The sequence below is a fragment of the Colletotrichum phormii genome (assembly GCF_030913505.1).
Source record: "Colletotrichum phormii strain CBS 102054 chromosome Unknown BDP81scaffold_32, whole genome shotgun sequence".
In the NCBI taxonomy this organism is placed as follows: domain Eukaryota; kingdom Fungi; phylum Ascomycota; class Sordariomycetes; order Glomerellales; family Glomerellaceae; genus Colletotrichum; species Colletotrichum phormii.
In genome coordinates, this window is record NW_026851474.1 from 365,431 (window position 1) to 388,886 (window position 23,456).

General features: G+C 50.7%; 10 protein-coding genes across 10 annotated transcripts; 8 read left to right on the forward strand and 2 right to left on the reverse strand.

Annotated features, from left to right (window-relative positions):
- Positions 1-17: 17 nt before the first annotated feature.
- On the reverse strand, positions 18-1,611 carry BDP81DRAFT_440564 (dimeric dihydrodiol dehydrogenase). Its single transcript, XM_060591525.1, has one exon. The coding sequence runs from the start codon at positions 1,296-1,298 to the stop codon at positions 132-134; it is 1,167 nt and encodes a 388-aa protein (XP_060438955.1). The 5' UTR covers positions 1,299-1,611; the 3' UTR covers positions 18-131.
- A 1,007-nt stretch (positions 1,612-2,618) lies between these two features.
- Positions 2,619-4,031, forward strand: BDP81DRAFT_385496 (Deuterolysin metalloprotease family-domain-containing protein; the record flags this gene model as incomplete). Its single annotated transcript, XM_060586983.1, has 3 exons — positions 2,619-2,874; positions 2,925-3,746; positions 3,816-4,031. 3 exons carry the CDS (start codon positions 2,619-2,621, stop codon positions 3,833-3,835), a joined length of 1,098 nt encoding a protein of 365 aa, XP_060438956.1. The 3' UTR covers positions 3,836-4,031.
- A 378-nt stretch (positions 4,032-4,409) lies between these two features.
- Positions 4,410-5,793, forward strand: BDP81DRAFT_440568 (2OG-Fe(II) oxygenase). The gene has a single exon (XM_060591526.1). The coding sequence runs from the start codon at positions 4,472-4,474 to the stop codon at positions 5,603-5,605; it is 1,134 nt and encodes a 377-aa protein (XP_060438957.1). The 5' UTR covers positions 4,410-4,471; the 3' UTR covers positions 5,606-5,793.
- Positions 5,794-6,151: 358 nt separating this feature from the next.
- BDP81DRAFT_440569 (uncharacterized protein) lies at positions 6,152-7,378 on the forward strand (the record flags this gene model as incomplete). The annotated part of the gene is made up of 1 exon (XM_060591527.1): positions 6,152-7,378. The coding sequence occupies exon 1, from the start codon at positions 6,174-6,176 to the stop codon at positions 7,374-7,376; it is 1,203 nt and encodes a 400-aa protein (XP_060438958.1). The 5' UTR covers positions 6,152-6,173.
- A 1,257-nt stretch (positions 7,379-8,635) lies between these two features.
- Positions 8,636-10,908, forward strand: BDP81DRAFT_360104 (uncharacterized protein). Its single transcript, XM_060586388.1, has 2 exons — positions 8,636-9,860; positions 9,943-10,908. Exons 1-2 carry the CDS (start codon positions 9,133-9,135, stop codon positions 10,727-10,729), a joined length of 1,515 nt encoding a protein of 504 aa, XP_060438959.1. The 5' UTR covers positions 8,636-9,132; the 3' UTR covers positions 10,730-10,908.
- A 452-nt stretch (positions 10,909-11,360) lies between these two features.
- On the forward strand, positions 11,361-13,910 carry BDP81DRAFT_485238 (vegetative cell wall protein gp1; the record flags this gene model as incomplete). The annotated part of the gene is made up of 5 exons (XM_060595147.1): positions 11,361-11,566; positions 11,627-12,176; positions 12,236-12,612; positions 12,674-12,982; positions 13,051-13,910. The coding sequence occupies 5 exons, from the start codon at positions 11,361-11,363 to the stop codon at positions 13,511-13,513; spliced, it is 1,905 nt and encodes a 634-aa protein (XP_060438960.1). The 3' UTR covers positions 13,514-13,910.
- A 1,319-nt stretch (positions 13,911-15,229) lies between these two features.
- BDP81DRAFT_141452 (uncharacterized protein) lies at positions 15,230-18,000 on the forward strand. The gene is made up of 5 exons (XM_060581838.1): positions 15,230-15,736; positions 15,793-15,870; positions 15,923-16,003; positions 16,064-16,339; positions 16,395-18,000. Exons 1-5 carry the CDS (start codon positions 15,547-15,549, stop codon positions 17,642-17,644), a joined length of 1,875 nt encoding a protein of 624 aa, XP_060438961.1. The 5' UTR covers positions 15,230-15,546; the 3' UTR covers positions 17,645-18,000.
- A 523-nt stretch (positions 18,001-18,523) lies between these two features.
- Positions 18,524-19,492, forward strand: BDP81DRAFT_454969 (uncharacterized protein; the record flags this gene model as incomplete). The annotated part of the gene is made up of 1 exon (XM_060593013.1): positions 18,524-19,492. The coding sequence occupies one exon, from the start codon at positions 18,524-18,526 to the stop codon at positions 19,490-19,492; it is 969 nt and encodes a 322-aa protein (XP_060438962.1).
- A 254-nt stretch (positions 19,493-19,746) lies between these two features.
- Positions 19,747-20,905, reverse strand: BDP81DRAFT_476054 (uncharacterized protein). The gene has a single exon (XM_060594759.1). It carries the CDS (start codon positions 20,889-20,891, stop codon positions 19,932-19,934), a length of 960 nt encoding a protein of 319 aa, XP_060438963.1. The 5' UTR covers positions 20,892-20,905; the 3' UTR covers positions 19,747-19,931.
- A 1,010-nt stretch (positions 20,906-21,915) lies between these two features.
- BDP81DRAFT_440579 (uncharacterized protein) lies at positions 21,916-23,431 on the forward strand. Its single transcript, XM_060591528.1, has one exon. The coding sequence runs from the start codon at positions 22,052-22,054 to the stop codon at positions 23,294-23,296; it is 1,245 nt and encodes a 414-aa protein (XP_060438964.1). The 5' UTR covers positions 21,916-22,051; the 3' UTR covers positions 23,297-23,431.
- Positions 23,432-23,456: the final 25 nt, after the last annotated feature.

A 23,456-nucleotide genomic window follows, 5' to 3' on the forward strand; every position in this document is an offset into this window, starting at 1 on the left:
CAACGTGAGAGTCTATACGGGTACTAATTTACGTACACATCAATTCCATGACGGCCACTTAAGAGATATCGAGTATTCCAAAGTCGATTCTTCTGGTATCTAATATTCTTTTACCTCTTCACATGACCATTCTACTGCTCATCTTGAGGGAACTTGGCACCACCTTGTCTCCTAATCTCATCCAAAATCTCCATAACACGGACAGTCTCTGCCCAGGGCATGATCTCGCTTTCTGTGCGTCCAGCAGTAATATCCAGTGCCACCGCGTCCGCCTCCCAGTAAAAGCCCTTGCCTGGTCTCTCAAAGTCGAACTTCTTTGACTTCAGACCCTCCGTCGTGGATTCGACCCATCCCTCGCCAGAAGCCTTGGAGGAGTGAACGGTAAAAGAGCCGGGAACTGAAGTGGCGATGCCTTCGACAATGACGTATCCATCGCTTCCCTCAATCCTGCAGAATCCTGGTGGTGTCTTGACTTGCGTCGAAGCTGTCAGGATGCCTTGCTTGCCGCTGGAGTAGAGAAGAAGAGCTGATGTTGCGATATCGATATCGTCTGAAAGTGTTTGGGTCGCAGAGATCTTGGGCTTTTCAGCTTTATCTCCTACACCGGGGTCCAGACCAAGAATCGTAAAGGTCAAGCTGTACACGCCAATATCGAGAAGACTTCCTGCCCCAAGAGCCGGGTTCTTCAGACGTGAGTCTGGACCCAGTGATGCGAGGTTCATGTTCATGGCAAAGTCGCAGAAAACGCGGTGGATTTTACCAATCAGCTTTTCCGAGTGCAAGACGTTTAGCAGAGACCTCGTGAGGGGGAAGAAACGAGTCCACATGGCCTCCATGACGAAAACGCCCTTCTTCCTCGCGGCCTCAAACACCTCCCGCGCCTCCCTAGCTGTGATGGCGAAGGCCTTTTCGCAGAGGACATGCTTGCCCGCGTTGATGGCGTCAAGGCAGTTTTGCTTGTGGAATGCGTGTGGTGTGCCGATATAGATGACGTCGACGCTGGGATCGTTATAGACCTCCGCATAGCTACCGTAAACTGTCGGTGTTTTTCCAGGGAGGTGCTTCTCAACAAACGCCTTGCCCTTCTCAAGCGACGATGATCCGACGGACTGAACAATGTGCTTGGCCCTGGCATTCGAGCGCTCAAGTACTAGATCCTCGACGAACCATGAGGAGATGAGGCCGGTGGCGATGATGCCCCAGCGAAGGGTTGGGATCTCGGAAGACATGGTTGAGATGGTGATAAAGTGTTCAGCGCTGATAGCTGCTGTCAAGGCTTGTATGAAGGAGAGGAGCATGAACAGCAGTCAAGGGGTCACTCGATGTATTTATGAGATCTGGAGGCTGATAAATCACTCATGGCAATGACGCGGAATCGCGGGCCGCCCCAACCATGAAGGAACAGATGCGTAGAATCCGCCCTAGGGATGAAAACACCATTGAGCAAGCCGTTCTGCCAATCCTGCACTAGGAAGCACTGAAGAAGTCACAGACTCGACTCCACAAGTTGTCACGATGTTGATGCAGTGGGGGAAGTGGAGAATGGGACGTGAACGACTTGTCCGACACTCCCCGGCTGACACTGGCTTTTGGGAGGGTTTGTGTTGGTATACACGTCAGCAGGGCAACCGTACGGTTGGAACGAAGTGTCAATAATGGTCTATTATTGCTGCGTCTTGAGGTGGAAGGAGGAGGTTGTGGGCAGAGCCCACGGCCTCTCAGAAGTGGTATGTAAGGGGTCGTTTGTAAGTGCCCATACCGCCTTCCAGATCCACCTTTTCTGCCGACTGCTCAGAGATCCAACAGTTTGTCTCCGCGTTCCGGCCGGTTCACCTCGAGGCTCATGCACAACAAGCGCTGGTCAAGTGGCCGCTGCTTTTGTAACCACTTGGTCGGGAAAGGGATTCTGCAGGTTGACCAGCATTCGCTGGGCAATCTGTAAGTGTAGACAAAGAGGAGAGGCTAATCAAATCGGTGATTTCTATTGTAAAGGCTCTGTATTGTAAACACTTCAAGTCTTAACAATAGGTCGAGTGCTTCACGTGGCTGCGACAACACAGTCGTAAATACGAGTAGAAAGGACCCATCGACCGGCTTTTGACCTTCGTCGCCGTCTCCGTACAGCCTAACACCTCGCCCCGTCGGGCCAATTGAATCGGGACTCGGCACGCAATTCAAAACTTCAAGTCTGATAAGTTAAGTCATTTTGGGTTCTTCAGAAACAGCAGTCTTTAAGTCTCGAGATGTCAGATTCTCTGAGCACTCTGTCATAGCATCTTGAAGCATTTCTGTTATGCCATGGCCCACCTCAGGGGCCGATGTTACGTTGAGGATGCTGGCAAAACCTCCTGCCATTTTCGACATCTCAATCCTGGTCGAATACGAGCTTTTACTGCTCGATTAGGGCATTCATATCTTGTCTATCCCGGCAATACACATGAATACGGGCTTCTAGCCAAGGTTGATATAGGGGATTTGCAGAGATGCATATGATATGCCCTTGGGCTCTTGGGTTCTTGGCCATCTCGCATCAATTGATAACTTAAAGGGACCTTAACACCACATGCAATGATAATTTTTGTTAAACTCGTTTCTCTTGAGCCGCTGCAAGTCTCAAGATGTTGTGGCGCAAGGTCCTTGCATTCGCGCCTTTGGCTGCCTTCGCTGGCGCCCATCCCAACGCTCACGGCATCCGATACTCAAAGCGGGATTCCACGCTCGAAGTAATCCTCGCCCCGGAGGTGTCTGAATCTGGCGCCGTGGTTTCCGCCACCATCAAGAACACCGGCAGCTTGGACCTCAACCTGCTCAAGGTTGGCACCATCTTGGACGACAAGCTTCCTGTCCAGCGTGTGTCCGTCCTTGACGAGTCAGGTCAGTAGCGCCACGGTGACGAAATTTGCCCGTAGCTCACGCGCCAACAGGGAACGCGGTCTCTTTTAGGGGAATTGAGCCGAGCATTCAGTACGATGCCCTGAAGCCGAGGCATTTTGAGTCGCTTCCAGCTGGAAGTTCAGTGACAGTATCGATCGATCCAGCAAAGGTTCATCAGTTTGCAGAGTCTGGCACCTACTCTATCACTGCTGAAGGCATAATCCCTATTGCTTTAGCGCCGTCTACGGACTTTTCTCAGCCTGCCGTTACTTTCAAGTCAAACACCATCCAGGTCGACGTGAATGCAGACGCTGCTGCAAAGTCTTTGGTAACTGCGGCACTCAAGGAGCGCACCAACTTGCAGCCAGGATGCAACGCGACAACGTTGGACGCCAGCACCAAAGCCCTGGCCAACTGTCAGGTCCTCGCCCTCGCTGCGGCAGCGGACGCAGCTGACCCGTCTTCTAAGCGATTTGTCGAGTATTTCGGCACCAATTCATCAGAAACCCGCAACATCGTCGTCACTCGGTTACAGAATGTCGCGCAGGAGTGTAGCTCAACAACTTCGGGAGTGTCTCGGTACTTCTGCTATGATTACTACGGCGTTTGCGAGCTCGACGGTCCTCTCAATGCTTACACAGCCTGGGATGTCAACACAATGGTCATGTGCCCGCTCTTCTATGGCCTGCCGCCGCTCCCTGTAGGATGCCACCGACAGTGTCAAGCTACGACTACGATCCACGAGACCACACACTGCGAGGCAGTTTATGCCCCTCATACGGACGACTACGCTTATGCTTACAACGCCAGCGTTGCGTTGCCTTCTGAACGGGCTCTGCAAAATGCTGATAATTATTCACTCTATGCCAATGGTATGCTCCCTCAATTCTTTTCAATCTAATTGTGCGGGACGATGAAGATTAATCTTTGGTCACGAATAGCTGTTTATATGGGTTGTTGAGGTGGAAACACGCCTGGAAAGTGAGACGGAGCCAGAAAAACTCATCTAGCAATCTCTTTCTTCCACAGCATGGGCAAGCTTGACTACAGGCTGGGCCAGAGATGGCATTTTCAACAAGAAAATCATTATCCTTCTGCAACTCGATTCAAGGTAGAATGATATAATGTAGACTAACCGAATAAGATGATCACTGAACCATCTCAACTTGAAGTACCAACGCGATCACTCATATGAACGTGGCCGAACTCGGGCCGGCGTGCTTCGCTCTCGCGTCGAACTTCGCAACTTGGACATATAAACGACCGAACTATGGTCCATGACATCCGCCTACCGCCCAGGTGCTACCATTAAGGTTGATGAATCAGGAATCAGAGCTTGTCGGCCACCTCCGATGATAATTACTAGCAAAATCTTCTCTCAAGCCAATGACATGAAGCCCAGCCCCCCGCCTCTGTCTCTGCCATTTTTCTTATCGCCTGTATCGCCCCGCATACTTTAGCTGTTAAATCGCCGGAATTATCCTTTTGGTCTCATTAAATCATCTCTTGACTTTGAGGACGGACTTGATCTCCTCTGACTCGACGTCTCTGTTTTCTGCCCAGTGCCAATGCTCAAGTGTTCACTAATTAGCCCACAATGACTACCACAGCTCTGACATCTGACTCGGGGACGACCCTCCTGCGTTTCGCGTCCGGAAACGGACCGGTAACCCGCCGCATCCTTCGGACTCCGCTCCGCGATGCTCTTCCTACCGAGATCCCAGTCATCGACGTCTCGCTGGCATTTAGCCCCGAACTTACAGACCGGAAAACTGTAGCACAGCAGATCCGTAACGCTGCTACGACGTCCGGCTTCTTCTACTTGACCAACCATGGCATTGCGTCTTCAGTCACCGACTCAGCTCATGCAGCCTGCCTAGAATATTTCCGCCAGGATGAAGAGACCAAGATGCGCTCGTGGGTTGGGAAGAGTCGCTACTTCAATGGCTACAAGCCGCCTGGATCTCAGCGGATCAATAAGTCAGAGAGCGTCGATGTCCGCGAGTCATTCAGCTGGACGTACGACCCTCGCCACGACCCCGATGTGGCCGACGTCGATGCTATTCCCGAGGAGGCGAGAAAGCTTTTACGGATTGAGGACTTTCACTGGGATGGCACGGCCAACCAGCCGCACTTCAAAGCAGCCATCATCCAGTACTGGCAATCCTGCCTGAAGCTCGCTCGCGTCCTGGTTCGCTCCTTTGCGCTATCGCTTGATCTCCCCGAGGATCACTTCGATGCAAAGTTCGCGTACCCTGACGCTGCGCTGGCGCTCAACTACTACCCGCCTCTGAGTTCCTCGGCCGCCGTTGACTCAGACACCAACAAAACAGTTTCCATAGGATCGCACACGGACTTTCAGCTCTTCACCATCCTGTGGCAAGACACGGTCGGGGGCTTGCAGGTGTTGAATCGCCAGGGGCAATGGATCAAGGCAGCACCTATCCCTGGAACGTTTGTCGTCAACATTGCCGACTACTTGCAGCGCATCACAAATGACCTCTACGTCAGCACAGTACATCGGGCCCAGAACTTGAGTGGAGAGGAACGCATCAGCATGCCCTTCTTCTTTGGCTTTGGCCTGCATGAAAGCTGCGGTGTTATCGACACCTGCGTCAAGGAGGGGGAGAAGCCAAAGTACGAAGAGATCGGCTGCGAAGCTTGGGTCCAACGAAGAGCTCGGGCGATGCACCAGGTGGAATCTGATGACGAAAACGACAGTGCTCAGTGAGCAAACAAAGCCTTGACGAGGTTTCAAATTGCCGTTTGCTTCGATGATCTCTTCGTTTGCTTCTCTCCATTTTAATTAACAACAGGGGCTTGTCGAGGTCGGAAGTTTGGAACCCCTTTGTGGCTAAGCTTTAGATATTACCTGAACCGGGACAAACAAAATTTGACAGATAAAGACACTGAAACCCCCTTACTTGAACAAACGATTTCATGGTGCAACTCGCACATACGTGACCTTACTCTGAATTATCCAGAGCTATGGATCGGCTCAAAGTCTCAGTTCCTAGCGAACAAGTGACTGAGCATTCGGCGGGAGGTCTTTCGCCTGGCAGCAACAACACAACGATGAAGCCGGATATTGACAGCTCGCGATCCTCACAAACCGAGCCAACTAAACCGGCTAGGGCATATCGTTCCAGTTCCATTTTTCAAAAGTGCATCAAGTCTGCACAACGACTACGGCCTCGAGAGCCATCACTCCTACGAGAGCTGCTCTTTTTGGGAGCGTCAGCAACCATTGCATCTTCTGTACTCATGTAGGCTTCCAGTGATAATTCACCATTTCTATAATGAAGGTTACTCATCCTTATAGCACTCTACTATACGTCTCCATCTTTGTTCTACAGCCTCAAGCTCTGAATGACGCAGCCTCCCAAAACTTCATCTCCAACAACCCCATCATGACGGATGGCCAGCCGGTCGATGGCTTATCGAGATGGCTGGAGGATTTCTCACGCTCAGTCATTCCAATCATGTGTCACTCTCACAACGATTACTGGAGGCCATACCCCCTTTACTCGGCTCTCGCAGCGGGCTGTACCGGGGTGGAAGCAGACATTTGGTTGAGTGACGATGGATCCGACCTGCTTATCGGCCACGATAAACATGAATTGTCTCCCACGAAAACTTTGCGATCCATGTATCTTGATCCCTTGTTGAACATTCTCGACACCATGAATCCCACGGAGCAATGGTCGAACTTCAACCGGGCAGATCGCCCGCAGGGGGTTTTCAGGAGTCAACCGAATATCACGGTAGTTCTGCTCCTGGATGTCAAGAGTGATCCGTACAAGACGTGGCCAGTGGTGATGGAGCAGCTTGGACCCCTTCGAGAAAACCTCTTCCTCACACGCTTCGAGGTAGTAAATACCGAGCCAGGCTTCAGGCTCAGGCAAGATATGTGGCCAGGCCCTGTGACCATCGTGGGTACTGGTAATATCATGGAGGATCGCTCGATAAATCAGTGGCCAACGAATGAGCCGTACCAGCAGTATCATGACGCCTTCCTCGACGCGCCGTTGGAGCAACTTCCCGATGACAACTGGCGCAAGTACGACGATTATGGGTACTTTGGCTCTCAATTGTGGCATGAGAAAGACACCTATTACGCATCCGTGTCTTTCGAAAAGAGTATCGGATCGGTCCGCACTGGGTTCAGCGGCGAGCAACTTGCGAAGTTGAGGAGGCAGATCAGTACTGCAAAGTGGTCTGGTCTCAAGTCGCGGTATTGGGACCTGCCCAGTTGGCCAATTTCATATCGTGATTACGTCTGGGAAGTGTTGACAAGGGAGGGAGTCGACATGTTGAACGTCGATGACTTGCAGAGCGCAGCAAGAAGAGGATGGACAAAGGGGTACGTGCAAAGCGTGATATGGATAGCTTTGACTTCGACTGTCATCTTCTTGACGGGTCTTGCGATGACGTGGTACGGATTCACAGCCATCAAAAAGCATATGAAGGGTCTTCAACCTCAGAGTATTGTGCTGGCATAGACTGTAATAGGATCTTCAATGGACAATGTTGGACTAAATATCCCCTGTCTGATTCATCCTTCACTTGAAACCTGATATTATCGGAAATACCGGATAGTTCGGGTTGCAATTCGCCAATTCACTAGTTATCACAAAGCGAGGTAATAAGTGGAAGACATGTATAGTAGAAAGTGGCTTGATTCCTCTAAGTGGAAGATCCGTATAAGGGTCATATCTATATACCGTACAAGACGGGTAATCGGCTTGTGGAAAGCGGTATCGTACGGCAGTAACCGGCAGCGCCACGTGTGGCGCTGCGACACTAGTCAAGCACTTTCATCCTGCGTATCAAGAATAATGCTTATCCCATCGGGTGCTGATGGACAGCACTTTCGCCAAGACCATGAAATACCCACTATGTATCCACCATTACCCCGCATTTAAAGGGGTACTTGACGATACGTCACTCATCCCTATGCTCTTTTGCCTATTATTATCACTATTATTACCATTTTGATTGATACTGTGATGTCTTCTGGTGATTCTGATACCTCTATTGCATCTAATGCTTCTATTACCTCTATACGCAGCTGTATAGTAGTTGAGGTCCACCCAGAAGATCTTACTGCTGCCTGTAATACGGACTGTACGCCCGAGCGCTGTGACGCAGCTACAGTCCGGCCCCACGAACCTCCGGCAACTCAGCATGGTCCTCCGGGCTCCTTCCGACCCTTCAACGTGCCGGCCCGGGCCCAAGAGATACGGGGGCTGCCGGCAAGCCCGCTTGAACTGTTCCTCCAATACGTTCCGCAGAGCCTCGTAGAGCAGTGGGCCCAGTGGACGAATACAGCACCGTTGTCTAGGGAGGGCCCTAGGGCTAGACGGGCTACAGACAAAAGGAATACCTCTATTCCATGGGAACAGCATAGGAAGGGATCAAGAAAGGTATCTTAACCTTGTACCTATTGTGGTAATAGGAAGGCTTTAAAGGAGATATCTGGGAATGCCATCGCTCGGCAACGACGGCAGACAACTCGAAAGGGCTGCTTAGATTGCAATGTACCGTTATGTATTAGCAAAGATTGCTGGTACCTCTGGCACACCCAAAATTTATAGGAAATAGAGGTACTGCAGCCCTATTGGTTAACTTAATAGATTTGCAAGCCCTTATTGGCTCTACCCCGCCCTTGGCGAAAGTGCTGTCCATCAGCACCCGATGGGATACCGCCACGAGGACGTCAGGACCAGGCACCGTACATGCAACTTGTCCATCGATTTTGAGATGCACTACAGAAAAGATCTATAAGTGGCCCGATCTTCTGCCTTCCAGCCTGTTTTAGTCTTCCGTCATTGGCGAAGAACCTGTCCTGTATCTGCGTTTATGATTCGTACTACGTAGCGCGAGATCAGGTCCTGTGAAAAATCACCCCAGGGATATGCCACGCCGGTTAGAGTTTGTAGTCACTTAGGTTGTTGGGTTGGCTCGCAAAGAACAGACTATGCTTATTGGCGTTTGTCGAACAGAGTTTGGGCTTTAACCTCCTCCATGAATTACGAGGACCTCGATTTCGCCATGCTCGACCACGGGGCTTTGAGCATCAATGTGACGCACGAGTCAAGTGTTCCTTTTGACTTCGAGCAGGATTTGAGGGGAAAGGCATGCCCAGCTTAACAGGAACATATATGTTCGGGTGTCCCACGTGGCGGGTGCGGGTAGATTCTGCCCAGAGGTATCTGCCTGGCCGACGCCCATCTTCTTTCAACAAGTCAGATTGTCATGTCAGCCGCGGCACAACGGGGGACGCTGGCACCACTTCCGGAATATCACCGCCGTGGACTGATTGTACTCACGATTTTCTCATTCCTCTCTGCCATTGCCACAACTGCTCTGTGGCTCTTCATCACATATAAGCTATTGGCGTATCGGAAAACCCGGCCGGCTCCGAGGCAACGAAGTACACAACCACAAGATGCCGATGTTAACGATCTACCGGATCTCTCTTTGGGGTTGGATGCCCCTTGCGCAGGAGCCACCGGATTCGCCCGACTGGAGGAGCTCGATAGACTAGCCGCGTCACAAGAGCAAGCGGGAGAGGCTGCAAGTGCCACCGGGGATCGAGACGAGCAGGAGGCTGAGGAAGCCCGCAATCCTTTCCCCATTCTCATTTACAATCTCCTACTGGCAGATATGATGGAGGCTGCTGCCTACGCGCTCAGTATATCCTGGGTCTCAGCTGACGGCATCTTTGCACCTTCGTCAGTCTGCTGGGCCCAGGGTTGGCTGGGCTCGACCAGTAACTTAGCAGCGAGCTTGTTCCTAGCGGTTATTTCGATCAACACGTTTTTGACAGTAGGCTTGGGTTACAAGCCACCGCCGTGGACGATCTATACCTCGATAGGGGTTCTCTGGATATTCGACTTTGGAATCAATGGCGCAGGCGTAATATTTTCGGAGATCCACCCAGCAGTTCCTCAAGAGTCTTTCTTCATGCGGGCCAATGTCTGGTAATTGACAATAATCCCTTATTTTGACTTTGGATGCTTTTCGGCATCCTGTAGCTCCCATGCTAACTTGAGATCTTTTTAGGTGTTGGATCTCTACATCGTACGATTCGTGGCGGTTTTGGGCTCACTATTTCTGGGTCATTGTCTCCATCGCCATTACACTCAGCCTCTATTCCTTCGTCTTCTTTACTCTTTGGCGTCAAAAACGAAGTTGTCGTCACTTGCCGGAAAAGAGAGCGTCACAAAGCGAAGCCTTCGAATCAGGATTCGAGGCGGGTCATGGACCGGAAGTTCGACGACCTTCAGGCTATCACCCAGCCTTTCTTGCGTACCCGTTCGTATATGTCGCTTGCAGCATGCCTCTAATAATTGGCCGTATTGCTTCTCTACTGGGTGTCGATCTTGGCATATCATATTTCGCCTTCGCGGGGTCCATCTTGGCTACGAATGGACTCTTTAACTCAATATTATGGACTACAACAATTGTGTTTAGCGAGCCACAAGACGCACACAACGCGGGCTTGGATCAGTTCGCCTTCGTCAGAACCCCGATACGAGATTATGGACACACTGTCATCATCAGCGGTCCTGCAAGTCGAAGAGTGCCTGAGCCAAGTATTGTCCCTGGCGGCGGTCGCAAGGAATGGTGGTGGTGGAAACATGGCGGGCAGAGAGGCTGGGGGAGATCCTATGCCAATATGCATGAAACGCCCAGAGTGAGCGCAGTCGAGGTGCATAATCATACATTACCAGTCATTGTGGAAGGTCCCTATATTCAGATGGACATTGTCACAGCCGTTACCGTTGAGCAAGCGGAGATTCAGCCGATACCCCCGGGCAGGCCTCTAGACACCTACCCATCAAAATAGCGTTCTGCTTTTTACGTTTTCCTAATTAAGGAGAGTTGAAACTACCTACACAAACTGATACGAGTAGCAAGAAGCCGATTTATGGATCCGATTCGGGATATGGAGTCAGAAACCAGTAAGAAAAACAGAGACTAGAACATAGAATAGCTACTTGACAATGTCACTTGAGATTGACAGACCCCTTCAAAGTAGTCTTGGTTCTTCATTCCACGCCACGGACTGATCAGATACCAATTGAAAGCAACAAACATGTTAAACTTTCCGACCTCAGTCTAGACAAAACCCATACTCCATAGGTAGAGAGGCGAAGTTGTTTGACGTGTAATTACTGTAGATATCAAGACAGAATATTCAGACAACCGTGAATGGAACCCGACTCAAAGCAGCGAGAGAGCTAGCCAAAAGCAACGAAAAGCCCCATTAATTTAGCTGGGTGGGCCGAGGCATCGGTTTCGCTTTTCCTCATCCTCACAACTCCGCTACTCCCCGCCCTTCTCATTTGGGAATCGTCAACCATTTCCACCAAGCCAACAAGCACGTCGAAAACGAATCACCATCATATCCGAATAATCCGAGTAGATCGTATCGGTATATCTATAACCCCACAGATAGCCCTGTCGAACATCCCATAATGTCCGACGCAGGGAACGAGGCGCCTGAAACGTCCAACAAGAGGCGCCGGACCTCGGGCATGTACCAGAGGCGGCGTGCCGTTGCGGCGTGTGGGCCCTGCCGGGTCCGTAAAACGAAATGTGACAATGTCCGGCCTGCATGCGGCTTCTGCCAGCGGAACGGCGGCCAGTGTACATATCCCGACACCTCTAATGACTTCTCAACGTGAGTTGGTCTCTTAGTGTCTGAGGTAATTGGGCCAGCTCAACCTTACTTGTTGTACAGATTCGACCCTGCGAGCTTGGCAATCCTAGACCGTCTCAATCATGTTGTTTCTCTTCTCGAGACTCGTCCGGAACTGCCAGCCGAGCACGCCATCGTCGCTCCCCCAATACCGCCAACGTTGTCGCCAACATCGATCCTTGGACCTCAAACTAGTGCAAGCGTCACTGTTGACGAAGATCTAAGTCATTCTCCCGATGGCCTGCCTGAAGACGATCTTATGATCCGCCTCGACATCCCCGACTCTGCGGCTGCCAGGTCTAATTGCGAAGCCATTCTGAGATGGCCGATCTTCAGGGGATATGCGCCTGAAACCGAGTCTTTCATCTTGGAGTTAGAAGATGATGATGCGGACTCTTCGTTTCGACCCCAGCCTCTTAGAAGTCGGAATCTTGGGCGAGGAGTTCAGGAAGACGACTTCACGGTGCTTTCTAAGAAGTTCTTGGCATACGTGCATGTGAAGAATCCAGTTCTTGACGTGGGTGACTTTAAAGCGTACGTCAAGGATACGGTGGAGAACGGTCCTCGATGGGACGGGCCTTCATGTCTGGTGGTAAGTTCGTAGCCTTTCTTGCGCTTTCATGATGCTCACGATGCTAACCGGATGACCAGCTGATTTCCTGTGCACTTGCCTGCCTTGCAAGCCCATTTCAAACCGAGATCAACTTCAATAGTACACCCGAATCAGTGCGCTCGTCATCATCAACCGCCACGGATCCGGATACAGCCCAGGCCTATTACCTCGCAGCCAAGAAGCGGCTGGGACTCCTTGAGCCTTCCTTGCTTCAGATTCAATGCTTGTTCTTTTGTGCAGTGTTTGAAATGTACTCACTTCGTCCACTGCAGGGCTGGTTCTATTTCAATCAAGCTAGCGTGCAGTTCAAGAACCTATTCTGGCGTAGAGCCAAGAGACGAAATTTGCAAAACGTTTCTCAGAAAACGCGGCGCCTCGAACAGCGTCTTTACTGGTCATGCATGAAGTCAGAATGGTAAGCCCGGCGAAAACTTATGCCTGCTGAAGAGGATACTTGGCTGACTCTCGACACCCAGCGAGCTCAGGTGTGAGATACCGTTGCCAGCCAGTGGAATCACTGGCCTTGGATATCCAGACTTGTTCCCCTCACCTCCGTCTGAAGTTGCATCTCCCGCAGCTCAACCAAGCGCGTTGGATATCTTGGAGGATGACATCCAGCCAGAGGAAGAAAAAAGTTGGTTCTACTACCTGGCTGAGATTTCGTCGAGAAGAATGACCAATCATGCTATATCTATATTTGGTTATAATGGAGAGCAGGCATGGGTTCGAGATATAGCCAAGGTGCTTGAGAAGAGCGAGGAATTCGACGAGCACATCAACCTTTGGTAAGAATCTCCTCGTCTCTCGGCGCGGGTTCGTGTTTGGCCCGAAACGTTGGCTAATGCATGCTCAGGTGCTTGCACATACCCTCTCAGATCCATTGGCAAAACCGAGAGCCATCAAACAACGAGCTGGTACACTTTATTCAACACCGAGCCACGAGCTGCCGCGAATGGATCCATCGGCCTTTCTTGTACTACGTGGTCCATCAACCAGCGGACGACCCTTGGATACCCCGCGTCATGCCATTAGCAGAAAAGTGCCTCGAACTCTCACTCGAGTTGCTGCTAGACGCTAACCCTCACCATCGCCATCACGGAACATGGTTCATGGCCAGAGCGGCCATGACCCGTGCTCTCCTACTTTTGGCCGCAGTCAAGAGCGGCAGGTTCTCTCGGCTGCCCGAGCGATGGAAACAGGGAGTCGACACGGCCAAATGGGCTCTGCAGCGGTGGTATGGCGAAGCTCCGGATTTGCGTAAGGCTGCGTCTGTGCTTGAGGATCTCGTCGGTCAAGTTGTCGGGCCCGGAGTCTGAAAGGGTCTGTGGGGGGCTGCGAATGGAGCGGTCCGACGCCAGTACTTGTCAAGCGTCGTAATGGGTTGTCAGTCAATTAAGCGTTCTTTGGGCTCTTTCAACCCCAACTCGACTTAGTCCTCGGACATGTGGAGGAAGGGTCCGCAGGTCCTTGGCGTTTCTCGCCCTTGGTTGGAGGAGAAGTAAAAGGCGAATAGGCGAGCAAAGAGCAGAGTAGACCCCCGCCCTTGTACTTGCTTTTTGTTACTTCGGAGAAACACTTGAGCGCTTTGACAAAAAGTAAACGTCCGGGCAGTCTCTGGCATATGGGTAATGCGCCTTGAATCACTCTGATGGGCAGTCTTTCGTAGAGCTGTAGCTGTAACTCTACAGCTCATATCCTTTCGATCTGAATAACAGTTCCAATTGAAAGGAGAGGCCACTCAATGATTTCGAAGTTGCATCGGCATGTTGGTGGCCTTCTAAGGCTGCGGCTTTTGTCGGCTGATCATTAGTTGTGTGGGAGGTCCTGGCGTCTTTCTTTGGGCCAAAGTCTGTTAAGAGGACTCAAAGCCGAACAACCAAGGAGCTGAACTTTCAGCAAGCTGCAGCTAATTCTCAACTTCCTTTGGAGAAGCATACACCTTATTGTCAAAGACCTCGGCGTGGGGGCTTCCTGTGGCTAACGAACACCCCAAAAGTAGTTTTCTCTTCCATTGTTCTCTTTCAGGACACTTACCGGAACAAAAATGCAGCAAGCAGCGTTAGCTCCAGGCCCCTTGACGCCATCATCCAGCCAGGTCCTGCATTTACGCTTCCTCTGGTGCTCTCCAAGTGTCTTAGTCTGCACGGCGCATGCCACTCCCTTCCCCCTCACCATGTGATTATCTGAGACCCTTGAGCGAGCTCTCGCCCTCCATCAGTTAGCCCCAGGGGGCCACGTGTGGCTGGTGCTTAGCGGCGTCATCCATGCAAGCCTTTTTCGATTTGGATCTTGTTCCCCGGGGCCTCCCTCGCACTGCTCCGGTTGCATCCCGCTATCGCGCATCGTCTAAACTTCTTCGCTTGGCCCAAGCCGAACAGCTGTCAGCCTAGCTTCGTTTCGTTTGCGTCTTGTCCGACGTCTGTTCCCTTGGCCAGTTCACTGCCGTCTCTAGAATCTACAGACAATATGGATCTAACAATTTCACCGTCGGCCGTTGCATCTACTGTCGCATCCGCTGGTCTCCACAACTCTCAACATCACTCCGAGAAGAGCGACAGCTTGGCTTGTCGATGAGACGGCAGTATGAAGAGGCATAATGAGTTTCCCACAACCGTCGGTTGAACCCGGGCTGCCTCGTCCCAAGTAGTGAATGTCGGAAGTTGCCTTACTGTCAACTTCACCTTTACGCTTTTACATTTACACATACGGAATTTGGGGGCGTGCCAAAAACGCTACAGACGCAACCAATAGCAATTCCATTCCCATGTTCAGATGACGCTTCCGCTGACGAGGGTTGTGGTGTCCTATTGGCCTGTTGGTGTCCTTGACTTTCACCTTCACCGAAAAGTTACAATTCCGATGAAGAGCCTGGAATTGGTAAAAAGCCGAAAAAGGTGAGAGGGGTAGGACAATGATAAATGCAGGTCGCGTGGCCGAGCGTTTCTCTTTACCTAGGAGTATCTGGATAAAGCTCAGCCACACCACCTTACAAAAAGTTGGGATGAAGCTATTGTCACGCCTCACGGGGTCCTTGTTCCACTCGGCCTCCTTCACCCGGGCATATTCTCTCACATTCACTCTGACCTCCTTTCAAACCGCCCTTTCTCTCAAAAGACCTCGCGCAGCCTTCCCCCTGCAGCTCTTCCTTTTCCTCTTCCCTCTCCCACACTTTTGCTCGGTACCTGCAGTTAGACTACATACTTGCAACTTGCGTCACCACCAACACCAACGAGGTTCCTCTTTTTAGGTTCGGCATTTTGCTTCAGACACACGACCCATCGGTTTGGTCGATCCAAAGACGCATCAGCAGGGCAACGATCGCCTCTTGCCTACCTGAAGCCGGATCAAAATGTCGTTCTCATCCTCGAACTCATCATCAAGGCACTCGTCCAGATCATCGAGGTGCAGTTGCGACAGCTGCGCGGAGTACAGATACGAAAGAACATGCCATGTCGACGGCTGCTCCAGGAAACATGCATTCCTTCGCAACGATCCACTTAGACCGGATATCAGAATCTACTCTGACTTTTGCGTCGATCGTAAGTACAGAAACCAGCCGAGTCCAATGTCGCACATGCTAACACTTCCTCGTTAGATACCTGCAAGTTCTGTGTACTTGGCCTAGAAATGTGCAATCGTCCCAAGGACCCTCAGCATCGTTTCTGCAGTGATCGTGAGATTATTCTTCGTCCTCGTGTTGACGATATTTCTGACTTTCAGAGCAGATCGGAGATGCGGAGTGGTGGGCTGCGTTCGGACCGGAGATTGCCCCTCGGGCGTGCCACTCCCGTGGATGTGTCCGGACCGTAAGTTCTACCTACTGATACCACGTCCGAAGCTATGACGCTGACATGCATCTTGGGCAGACAAATGCTTTGTCGAGGATTGCTACAAGACTAGAGACAAGCTATTTGGCTACTGCCTCGACCATCGATGCCAAGTAGGAAGCTGCTTCGAGAGACGTATACTCAACTCTGAGTTCTGTGTCGATCACCACTCACGGATTTGCCGAGAGCTGAACTGCAGAGAGGTCATATACGCAGACCATCGTTGCTTCAATCATCAACGCTGCATCGTCAAGAATTGCAAATTCCACCGATTCAGACGTCCAGATGGCGGTCTCTGGGACTTTTGCGAATACCGTGAGAAAACCTCTTTCCTTTCTTGAAGTATGTCGAGAAACTGACTCTAAGGCAGACTATGGCGAGTTCCGCTGTACATACAAAGACTGCGACAAGCTGACGATACCCGGCACTCGCTGTTGTGCCATTCACAAGTGCACGTTTGAGGGATGTGTCAACTTCCGAGACAATGAGCTCGATAAGGAGAGAGTCTTTTGTCGAGACCACGGGTGCGGTGCATCGAGGTGCTATGCTGTCGCCGTCGCTATCGACGGAGGCGGCTTTCGTCCCTTTTGCCGGAGGCACACTTGCACAATAGCTGGTTGCAACGAGGTATCTGAGTTCGGTGTTCACTGTCACAAGCATCGATGCCACTGGAAGAGCTGCGAAAAGCCTTGCCTGAAGGAGGGAGAGTACTGCGGTGATCACGAATGCAAGAGAGCCGGTTGTCACAAAATTGCCAAACTGCAGTTCGGCTACTGCGGAGATCATTGCTGCAAGATTGACGGCTGTATCAACTACTGCGACGTTACTGCCGACAGGATATGCTACGAGCACTCGAGAGGCGACCTCTTCGATCGCATCAAACATCTCGAAAAGAAATTGCGAGAACGACAACACGAGCATATTCACGAGCATCACGACCACCACCATCCGCATTTCGACGACACGCAGATTCGGTATGACAAGCTGATCAGAGACTACGACGAGTGCCTCATCAGATTGAACGAAAGCAGAGAGGAGATCCGCATCCTGCGCAGCACCTTTATATCACCAGACGAGAACCGCATCTGGCGAAAGGATCTCGAAGATCGAAACGCTCGACTGTTGCTAGATCTGGACAGGGAATTGAAGAGAAGCGAGCACTGGGAGCGCAAAGCAATTGAGTTCGGCCGGAGAATCGACGATCTCGAGGTTCTGTTGGCAGAGGAGCGACTCCGACATCCAAAGTCGGATGAATACGTTAGACAAATCGCGGATCTCGTACGCAAAGTCGAGATTCTCGAAGATGAGTTGCGCATCGAGCGCAACAACCATCACATTCACGCAGGACGACAGTACGAGATCGAGAAGCTAGTCCGCACTATCGAAGAGCTGGAGCGAAAGCTCAAGGGCGATCACATCAAGGTGGATGAGCTCATCAAAAAGGTTGATCTCCTGCAGTCGATACTCGCTGGCGAGAGAGAGCAAAAGGATATTCTTCTTGCTGAGCTTTCGAAGCGGGATGAGTATGAGAGATTGAGGCGAGATGAGCGCCGTCGACCCAGAAGAGGGAGCTGGGAAAGAAGATCCCGCGACTCGCGGCCTTGGGGCAGTGTCTTTTGAGAAACGGGGACTGAACATGGGATTTTTCTCCAGGCACCAGACTCCTGGGTGACGGTCGCATAACGGGAGATCTCCGAAGTGAGGTTGGATGCGTACGAGACGAGGATGAAAAGAGTCTTCGGTGGCTTTACACGGGATTGAGAGGTAGCTGGAGAGACGTTTATTTGCATTCGGCGTTGGTACTAGGGATCTTTCGGGAAAAGGACATGCGATACCCAAAATTGCCGCCTCAAAGGAACAGGCAATAGTTAGTCATAAAAAAAGTAACAGAGACAGAAAGTCAAGTGTCTTTGAAGTAGCGTCACAATGAGTAGCTGGTTAACACCTCATGGCTTTAAGTTTCAATACGATCTAGGTAACTATGACATATCATGAGTGCTGGTAGCGACCCCCGCCCCCGCGGACGTTGATGTCTTGGAAGTGGCATACACAATGTAGGCTTTCCTTGACCCTCCTAGCAATGTCTGTTTGTGAATTCCTTGATCTTTGCACAATAGGTCTTTTAGCTTCTCCTTGTTCAAAAGTCAAGACTCGATAGTCTGCGACAACAACTCGGTTAAGGCCCTCAAGTGAGAGTGTGTGTGTGCCGATAAAGGAGCAAGTACTCGACCAAGACGTTCAAAGTCGGTCTGCATATTGCCTTTATTGGCATCAGAGTCACTTTGAGAACAATAACATTAAAACTCAACAATGAAAGAAGCTAAATAACAACCGCTTGTGTGAGTATATGAAGGCAACTCGATGTCTTCCATGTTTGTTAGAAAGTCCAGAACATCAACAAACACTTTACAACCATCAGCATCGACTTTACAACTTTCTGCGTCTCCAAAGCCCTCGAGTCATATTTCAATAATCTAAAAGCCCACGAATACCATCATCATGTGTCAACGCCTCAAAATATTCTACTATTGCCCTTGCGGCAACGTTGCCTGTCCGCGTGCTACTGAGCATCCCGCGACGAAAGAAGTTTTCGCCCCAGGCAAGGGACACGTACTAAGCGTCGAGGTCAGGGGTAATTGGTCTCGCTGTTCTCAATGGGTTCGACATGAACCGCGCGAGACCGTTTTTAACCCCTCAGTGAGCTCAGAAGGTCGCTGTCCGCATGCCCGCTGGTTTCACTACTATAATTGCGAGAAGATTTGCGACACCTGCGTTCAAGAACCGGCCAACATCGAAGCTGCAAAGATCGGCTTCGCTTGTCAACAGTGGGGTGACCATCGAGTTGCCGTGCCTCTGCAATACATGCCATCTCACTTGAGAAACGCCCTCTCGCAAGGTAGGGTTGATGCTAACGGGGAACCAGTAGGCCCTCATAACAACAGCGACACCTTCAGCACCGATGCTCAGGCGAGTAGCAGCAGCAGCCAGTCCCAAGCGTCGAGTTCAGGAACTTCCAACAATGGACCAGACATGTTATTGCGACTACGTGAAAAGACTCTAGCAGTCAACAAGATGTATGGAAGCCTGACGTTGCCTCCTCCGAGTTCACCGTACCCAAAAATCATCGGCCTCGAACGTAAAGACAACTATTACACTAACCCTTTCGACGCCGTAGGTTTTGGTGGTAGGATCCGGGATTCGAGTGAGCTCTGGAGTCGCGTGAGTCCGTACGGCTCCGTTGGGGCTGAGATGGACATCTACCGCAACGCCCAACTTACACTACCGCCCACTCCTGAGTTTCTTGGACAAATTTCGGAAACCGTTCAAGCGGCTATGAGGGCATCTGAAGCTCACGGAGGGCAAATGAGGGCTCCCAGCCCCGCTCCCCGCCCTTCTATGAGCCAGGAGGAGCTTTATGCGAGAGGTTTGGCAGACAGCTGGGTACAGAAGCGTCAGGGTCGAAATTAGTAGCGGGTAATATTGTGAGACTAGTTATTGGTTTCGATGTTTCGAACTGTGCACGAAGGATCTGCTCATTGGCTTAAAGTTGTAGTCTTGTAGATGCTGCCTTAGATGTGCTGATATAAGCAGCAGGCGCTTTTTTCTTTGGACCGAGAAAATTTATAGATCGTATCTGTAGGCTCAAGAACTCTTGCATGACTGCAATTCTGTGGCTGAATTTCGGTTGGAAGAATTGGTCTAGGTTTAAGAGTACCTGAGTTGTAATGTTCTAACTTCTATCTTTGCTATCGGCTACCTAGGTATCGTACAAGCGTGATATCTCTCCAAGACTGGCATAAACCCTGTGAGAGTAAAATGTTTGGCTCGATAGCAACTCCCCCTCCATCTGATTCCTTGAGGAAGAGTGCGTTCAGAATTGGGATGCGATGCAGAGATGCAGAAAGACTCAGCATTCATCATCGTGGAACGAGTCATCTGACGATTCGTCCAATGTTCCCGGAAGACGGCTCGGGGCGTCTTTCGAGTCCAAATCGAATGGGTTCTTTCCAAGTACCATCTCCAGGATGATGGCAAATGTTATGAAACCCAAGGCCATCGTCAAAAGTCCAAGCAGTTGAGTTACGAGCCACCCGTAATCTCCGTTAATGGCAACCCAAACCGGGAAGCAGATGAATCCGTAGACGCCACCAACGGACATCGGGGTCAGGAAGAGGACGGCCAAGACTTTCCACCCCACAAGATAAGACCGGTAGCGGTAGGCGAGTGCGGTGGCGAGAAAAACGCCGATGGAGTTGGGAGCCATCCACCACCAGGGGAATCTGTTGATGACAACCAGCGGCTGGTTTCCGTAGTAGTGATAGACTCCCATCGGCAGCAAAATCTCCTCCACAATGAGGTCAGAGACCATCATTAGACCTAAGAAATACCATAGAGTTTTGGTCGAAGTCTTGTTGGTCAAAAGCTGGAAGTTGATCTGCATCAACGAGCCATAACCGAACCAAATTGGTATCCAAGGCGGCATCTCGCGACCAAGGACGTGGAAGGAGGCATTCTTATCAGTCCATGGGTAATAGATGCATCCGAGGACATCAATGAATGTCTCGGGGAACGCAATCATGGCCCCGCTGAGTGGAAGAATCAAAGGCAAAAGAGTGCGTGAGCGTAAGGCATCTCTTGCGCCGAGGAGAACTGCTGAAAGTCCGATTGCCGTCATGAATACCATGCAAATGGTATTGCTGGTCTTGTTGTATGGAAGGTCTGTTGGTGGTCGAGGAAGATCGAAGGCCGGGTCGATGTTCAAGTCCATGCTTCCACGCTTTGGGAGTTTGTGGAAGTATGAGCCGATGAGAGCTACTGCTGTGAGGCCAGCAATACCCAGAATGACCAAACTGCGTGATGGTAACATGTTGAATAGATGAGAGGATTTCATGTCCGAAAACGATTTTAGGAATGGTGGTCTCGACTAAAATCAAGGCGATGTGTGGTGAGAAGGGTGAAGTAATCTTGGACGCAACCCGCAGATCGGGCCTCTTAAATAATTCATATCGAAGTCACCTGATCGTTTAGTATGAGTTGCTTGATACCAACCTTTCTTATGGAATAAAGTGTGTCGAGGTGGAAGTTCTGGGTAAAATAATCTTGGGGCATGAGCTGTTGACAGTTGTTCTTCAACGTCGAAACTCGTCCCCGAGCTTCCCCTTTGGGAAGTATTCACTAAGTAATTCTGCCTGTGCTAACTCATAACAGTGGATAGCAAAGTCGTCGAAACAAAGTGCACTGCCTTGGTGGGCTGAAGAAACAAAACTTCACATGTTCGGAAAACTTACCCGCGTCCAGACATCATACCTTGGAGATATGCAGTCTAACTTTGATGGACATAGCTAATAGAATTGCGACCATTCACCCCCCAGATTCGGGGTCTTACCTATTGCTCGACCTACTGCTTGAGCACATCGGGGGCGGCACGGATACCCTACCCTATATTATGGGAATTACCCTCACTTACATGTTCAAGCATACTTGCATTTCGAACTTGAAGTAATTCACACCCACAGATTAAGCGCTTGACTGGGGCCGGCTTCCCAGAACCACGGATGGCAGCACCAGTTGCGAGATCCAGTCCCGAAATGCGGCGAACTGCATGGTCTGGCCATGCACATGAGCCCACTAGGGACGGCTACGTGCATTCGAGCCCTGCTGGTCCATTCTCCACCTATAGTTGAAGCCGGGCAAGCATTCAATCTCCTGACGGTGCTCCACTTAGTTCGGGCAGCTGATTAGAGCAAACACCGGAGTATTAGCCATGCTGGGTTCAACCAACGACTTTCAGCTTGGCAGAGGGGCCCTTGAATCCTTCGAAATGAGCCCTTTAAAACTGATTGCAGCCCTCTCGTATGACTTGTCTGATTCTTCTTAATGATCACCTGTCACAGAAAGCAACGTCCATGAATGATCGCAGCCTTCTAACATCATGTTTTTGCTAGCGAAGAAGCACACACGCACCTTCAGACTCTCTCTCCTTCTTTCGAACCTCGAGTCTGGTCGTTGATATCGAACATCCAAGAAATGGCATCGTTGCTCACTCTCCCACTAGAGATCTTGCAACAGATCTTGGCCGAAATCGCCGACAGCCCACCAGAATCAACCCCTTTGGAATATTCCGTCCTTTCTTTTAATCCCAAGTCAACCCGGCGAGACATTCCAGCGTTGGCAAGACTCTGCCGGACATGCCGCACCCTCCGTGAGATCGCTGAGCCGGATCTTCATCGGGACATTGACATTTCAAGTGCGAATGTGAAGCAGCTCATGTCACTGTTCAAGTGTTGGAAAGCAAGGCCTCACTGCGCTCACTACACCCGAAGACTCAAAATTGAGGCAACATCACAGATCCACGAAGGGTCTTCACGCCGTGCAACAACACCTCTTATTAGTGAAGATGCCGATTTAGTTTCTGGCATCATACAAGATCTAGCTCTCAAGATACGGCCCGATTGGTACGAGCATTACTGGAACATCAACGTGCTCATGGAAGTAGCCGTGTTACTGGCTCAGAATGCTGAATATGTGGGCTTGTTATTTCAAGACAAACGCGGCATCTATCGACAACCTTTTGATATGATTCCAGAGCCAAACAAGACAGCCAAGCCCCTCGTCTTCAACAACATTCGATGCCTTCACCTGATACAACCAGGCCGCGGTACCATGGACGAGTTCAAGTCCGTTTTGGACTGCGCACGGAACCTCCAAGAACTTCGGCTTGATATTTGCGGCGACCCCACGTCCGTATTCACCCTCCCGCCCAACCTCACCAGTCTCGTTCTATGGCGCACCAACCTAAGCGCACGGCACTTTCAGTCAATGACCTCCAACTTCACCATGCTACGCCATCTGGAGCTTGTTCTAGACGGCTCTTCTCGAGAGGCACTTATTTTGACGGCCATTGCAAAGCATTGCGAAACTTTGACGAGTCTCATATTGTTGTCTGGCAAAACTCTTCCCTTTGCAAAGCTGAAGACCCTCCACAAGCTCGAGTTTCTTACCACAAGCGTCGAGACTGTCCAACCCGGAGATTTGTTGGGCTCGCTCCCCTCTTCCTTACGTGAGTTACGCATCTTGGAAGAAACGGATGGCGGAACTACGCAGGACCCTCGGGCATGGTTCAAAGAATTCCACGCCGACTTGGATGTACGAGCGGGAAACCTGCCTAAGAGCATGGCCATCTGGAAGATTTTCCATTATCGTAGGATTGACGAGGCGTCTACTCTCACTTGCTGCAACTGGGATCATAGATTTTGGCGGAAGATGATGTGAACACATGCAAGCAGTGGCAGCCAATATCATTCTAGACTCTAGTCCTAGCAACTTCTACTCGCCGCAGTCCGTAGTATATAAATCACCGATTCTTAGCACATAAGAGAAGAGATGCTGACAGCCCAAGAACCTGTTCCTAGAATATGTGCAGTTACATATA

What these genes read in the sequence shown, in the direction of transcription:
- BDP81DRAFT_440579 (XM_060591528.1), top strand. Translation starts at nt 22,052, where the DNA reads ATGGCATCGTTGCTCACTCTCCCACTAGAGATCTTGCAACAGATCTTG.
- BDP81DRAFT_476054 (XM_060594759.1), bottom strand. Translation starts at nt 20,891, where the DNA reads ATGTTACCATCACGCAGTTTGGTCATTCTGGGTATTGCTGGCCTCACA.
- BDP81DRAFT_360104 (XM_060586388.1), top strand. Translation starts at nt 9,133, where the DNA reads ATGTCAGCCGCGGCACAACGGGGGACGCTGGCACCACTTCCGGAATAT. An exon ending in TTCATGCGGGCCAATGTCTG is followed by an intron (nt 9,861 to 9,942) that starts GTAATTGACAAT and finishes AGATCTTTTTAG; the next exon opens with GTGTTGGATCTCTACATCGT.
- BDP81DRAFT_440564 (XM_060591525.1), bottom strand. Translation starts at nt 1,298, where the DNA reads ATGCTCCTCTCCTTCATACAAGCCTTGACAGCAGCTATCAGCGCTGAA.
- BDP81DRAFT_440568 (XM_060591526.1), top strand. Translation starts at nt 4,472, where the DNA reads ATGACTACCACAGCTCTGACATCTGACTCGGGGACGACCCTCCTGCGT.
- BDP81DRAFT_141452 (XM_060581838.1), top strand. Translation starts at nt 15,547, where the DNA reads ATGTCGTTCTCATCCTCGAACTCATCATCAAGGCACTCGTCCAGATCA. An exon ending in CTCTGACTTTTGCGTCGATC is followed by an intron (nt 15,737 to 15,792) that starts GTAAGTACAGAA and finishes CTTCCTCGTTAG; the next exon opens with ATACCTGCAAGTTCTGTGTA. An exon ending in CCCGTGGATGTGTCCGGACC is followed by an intron (nt 16,004 to 16,063) that starts GTAAGTTCTACC and finishes CATCTTGGGCAG; the next exon opens with ACAAATGCTTTGTCGAGGAT.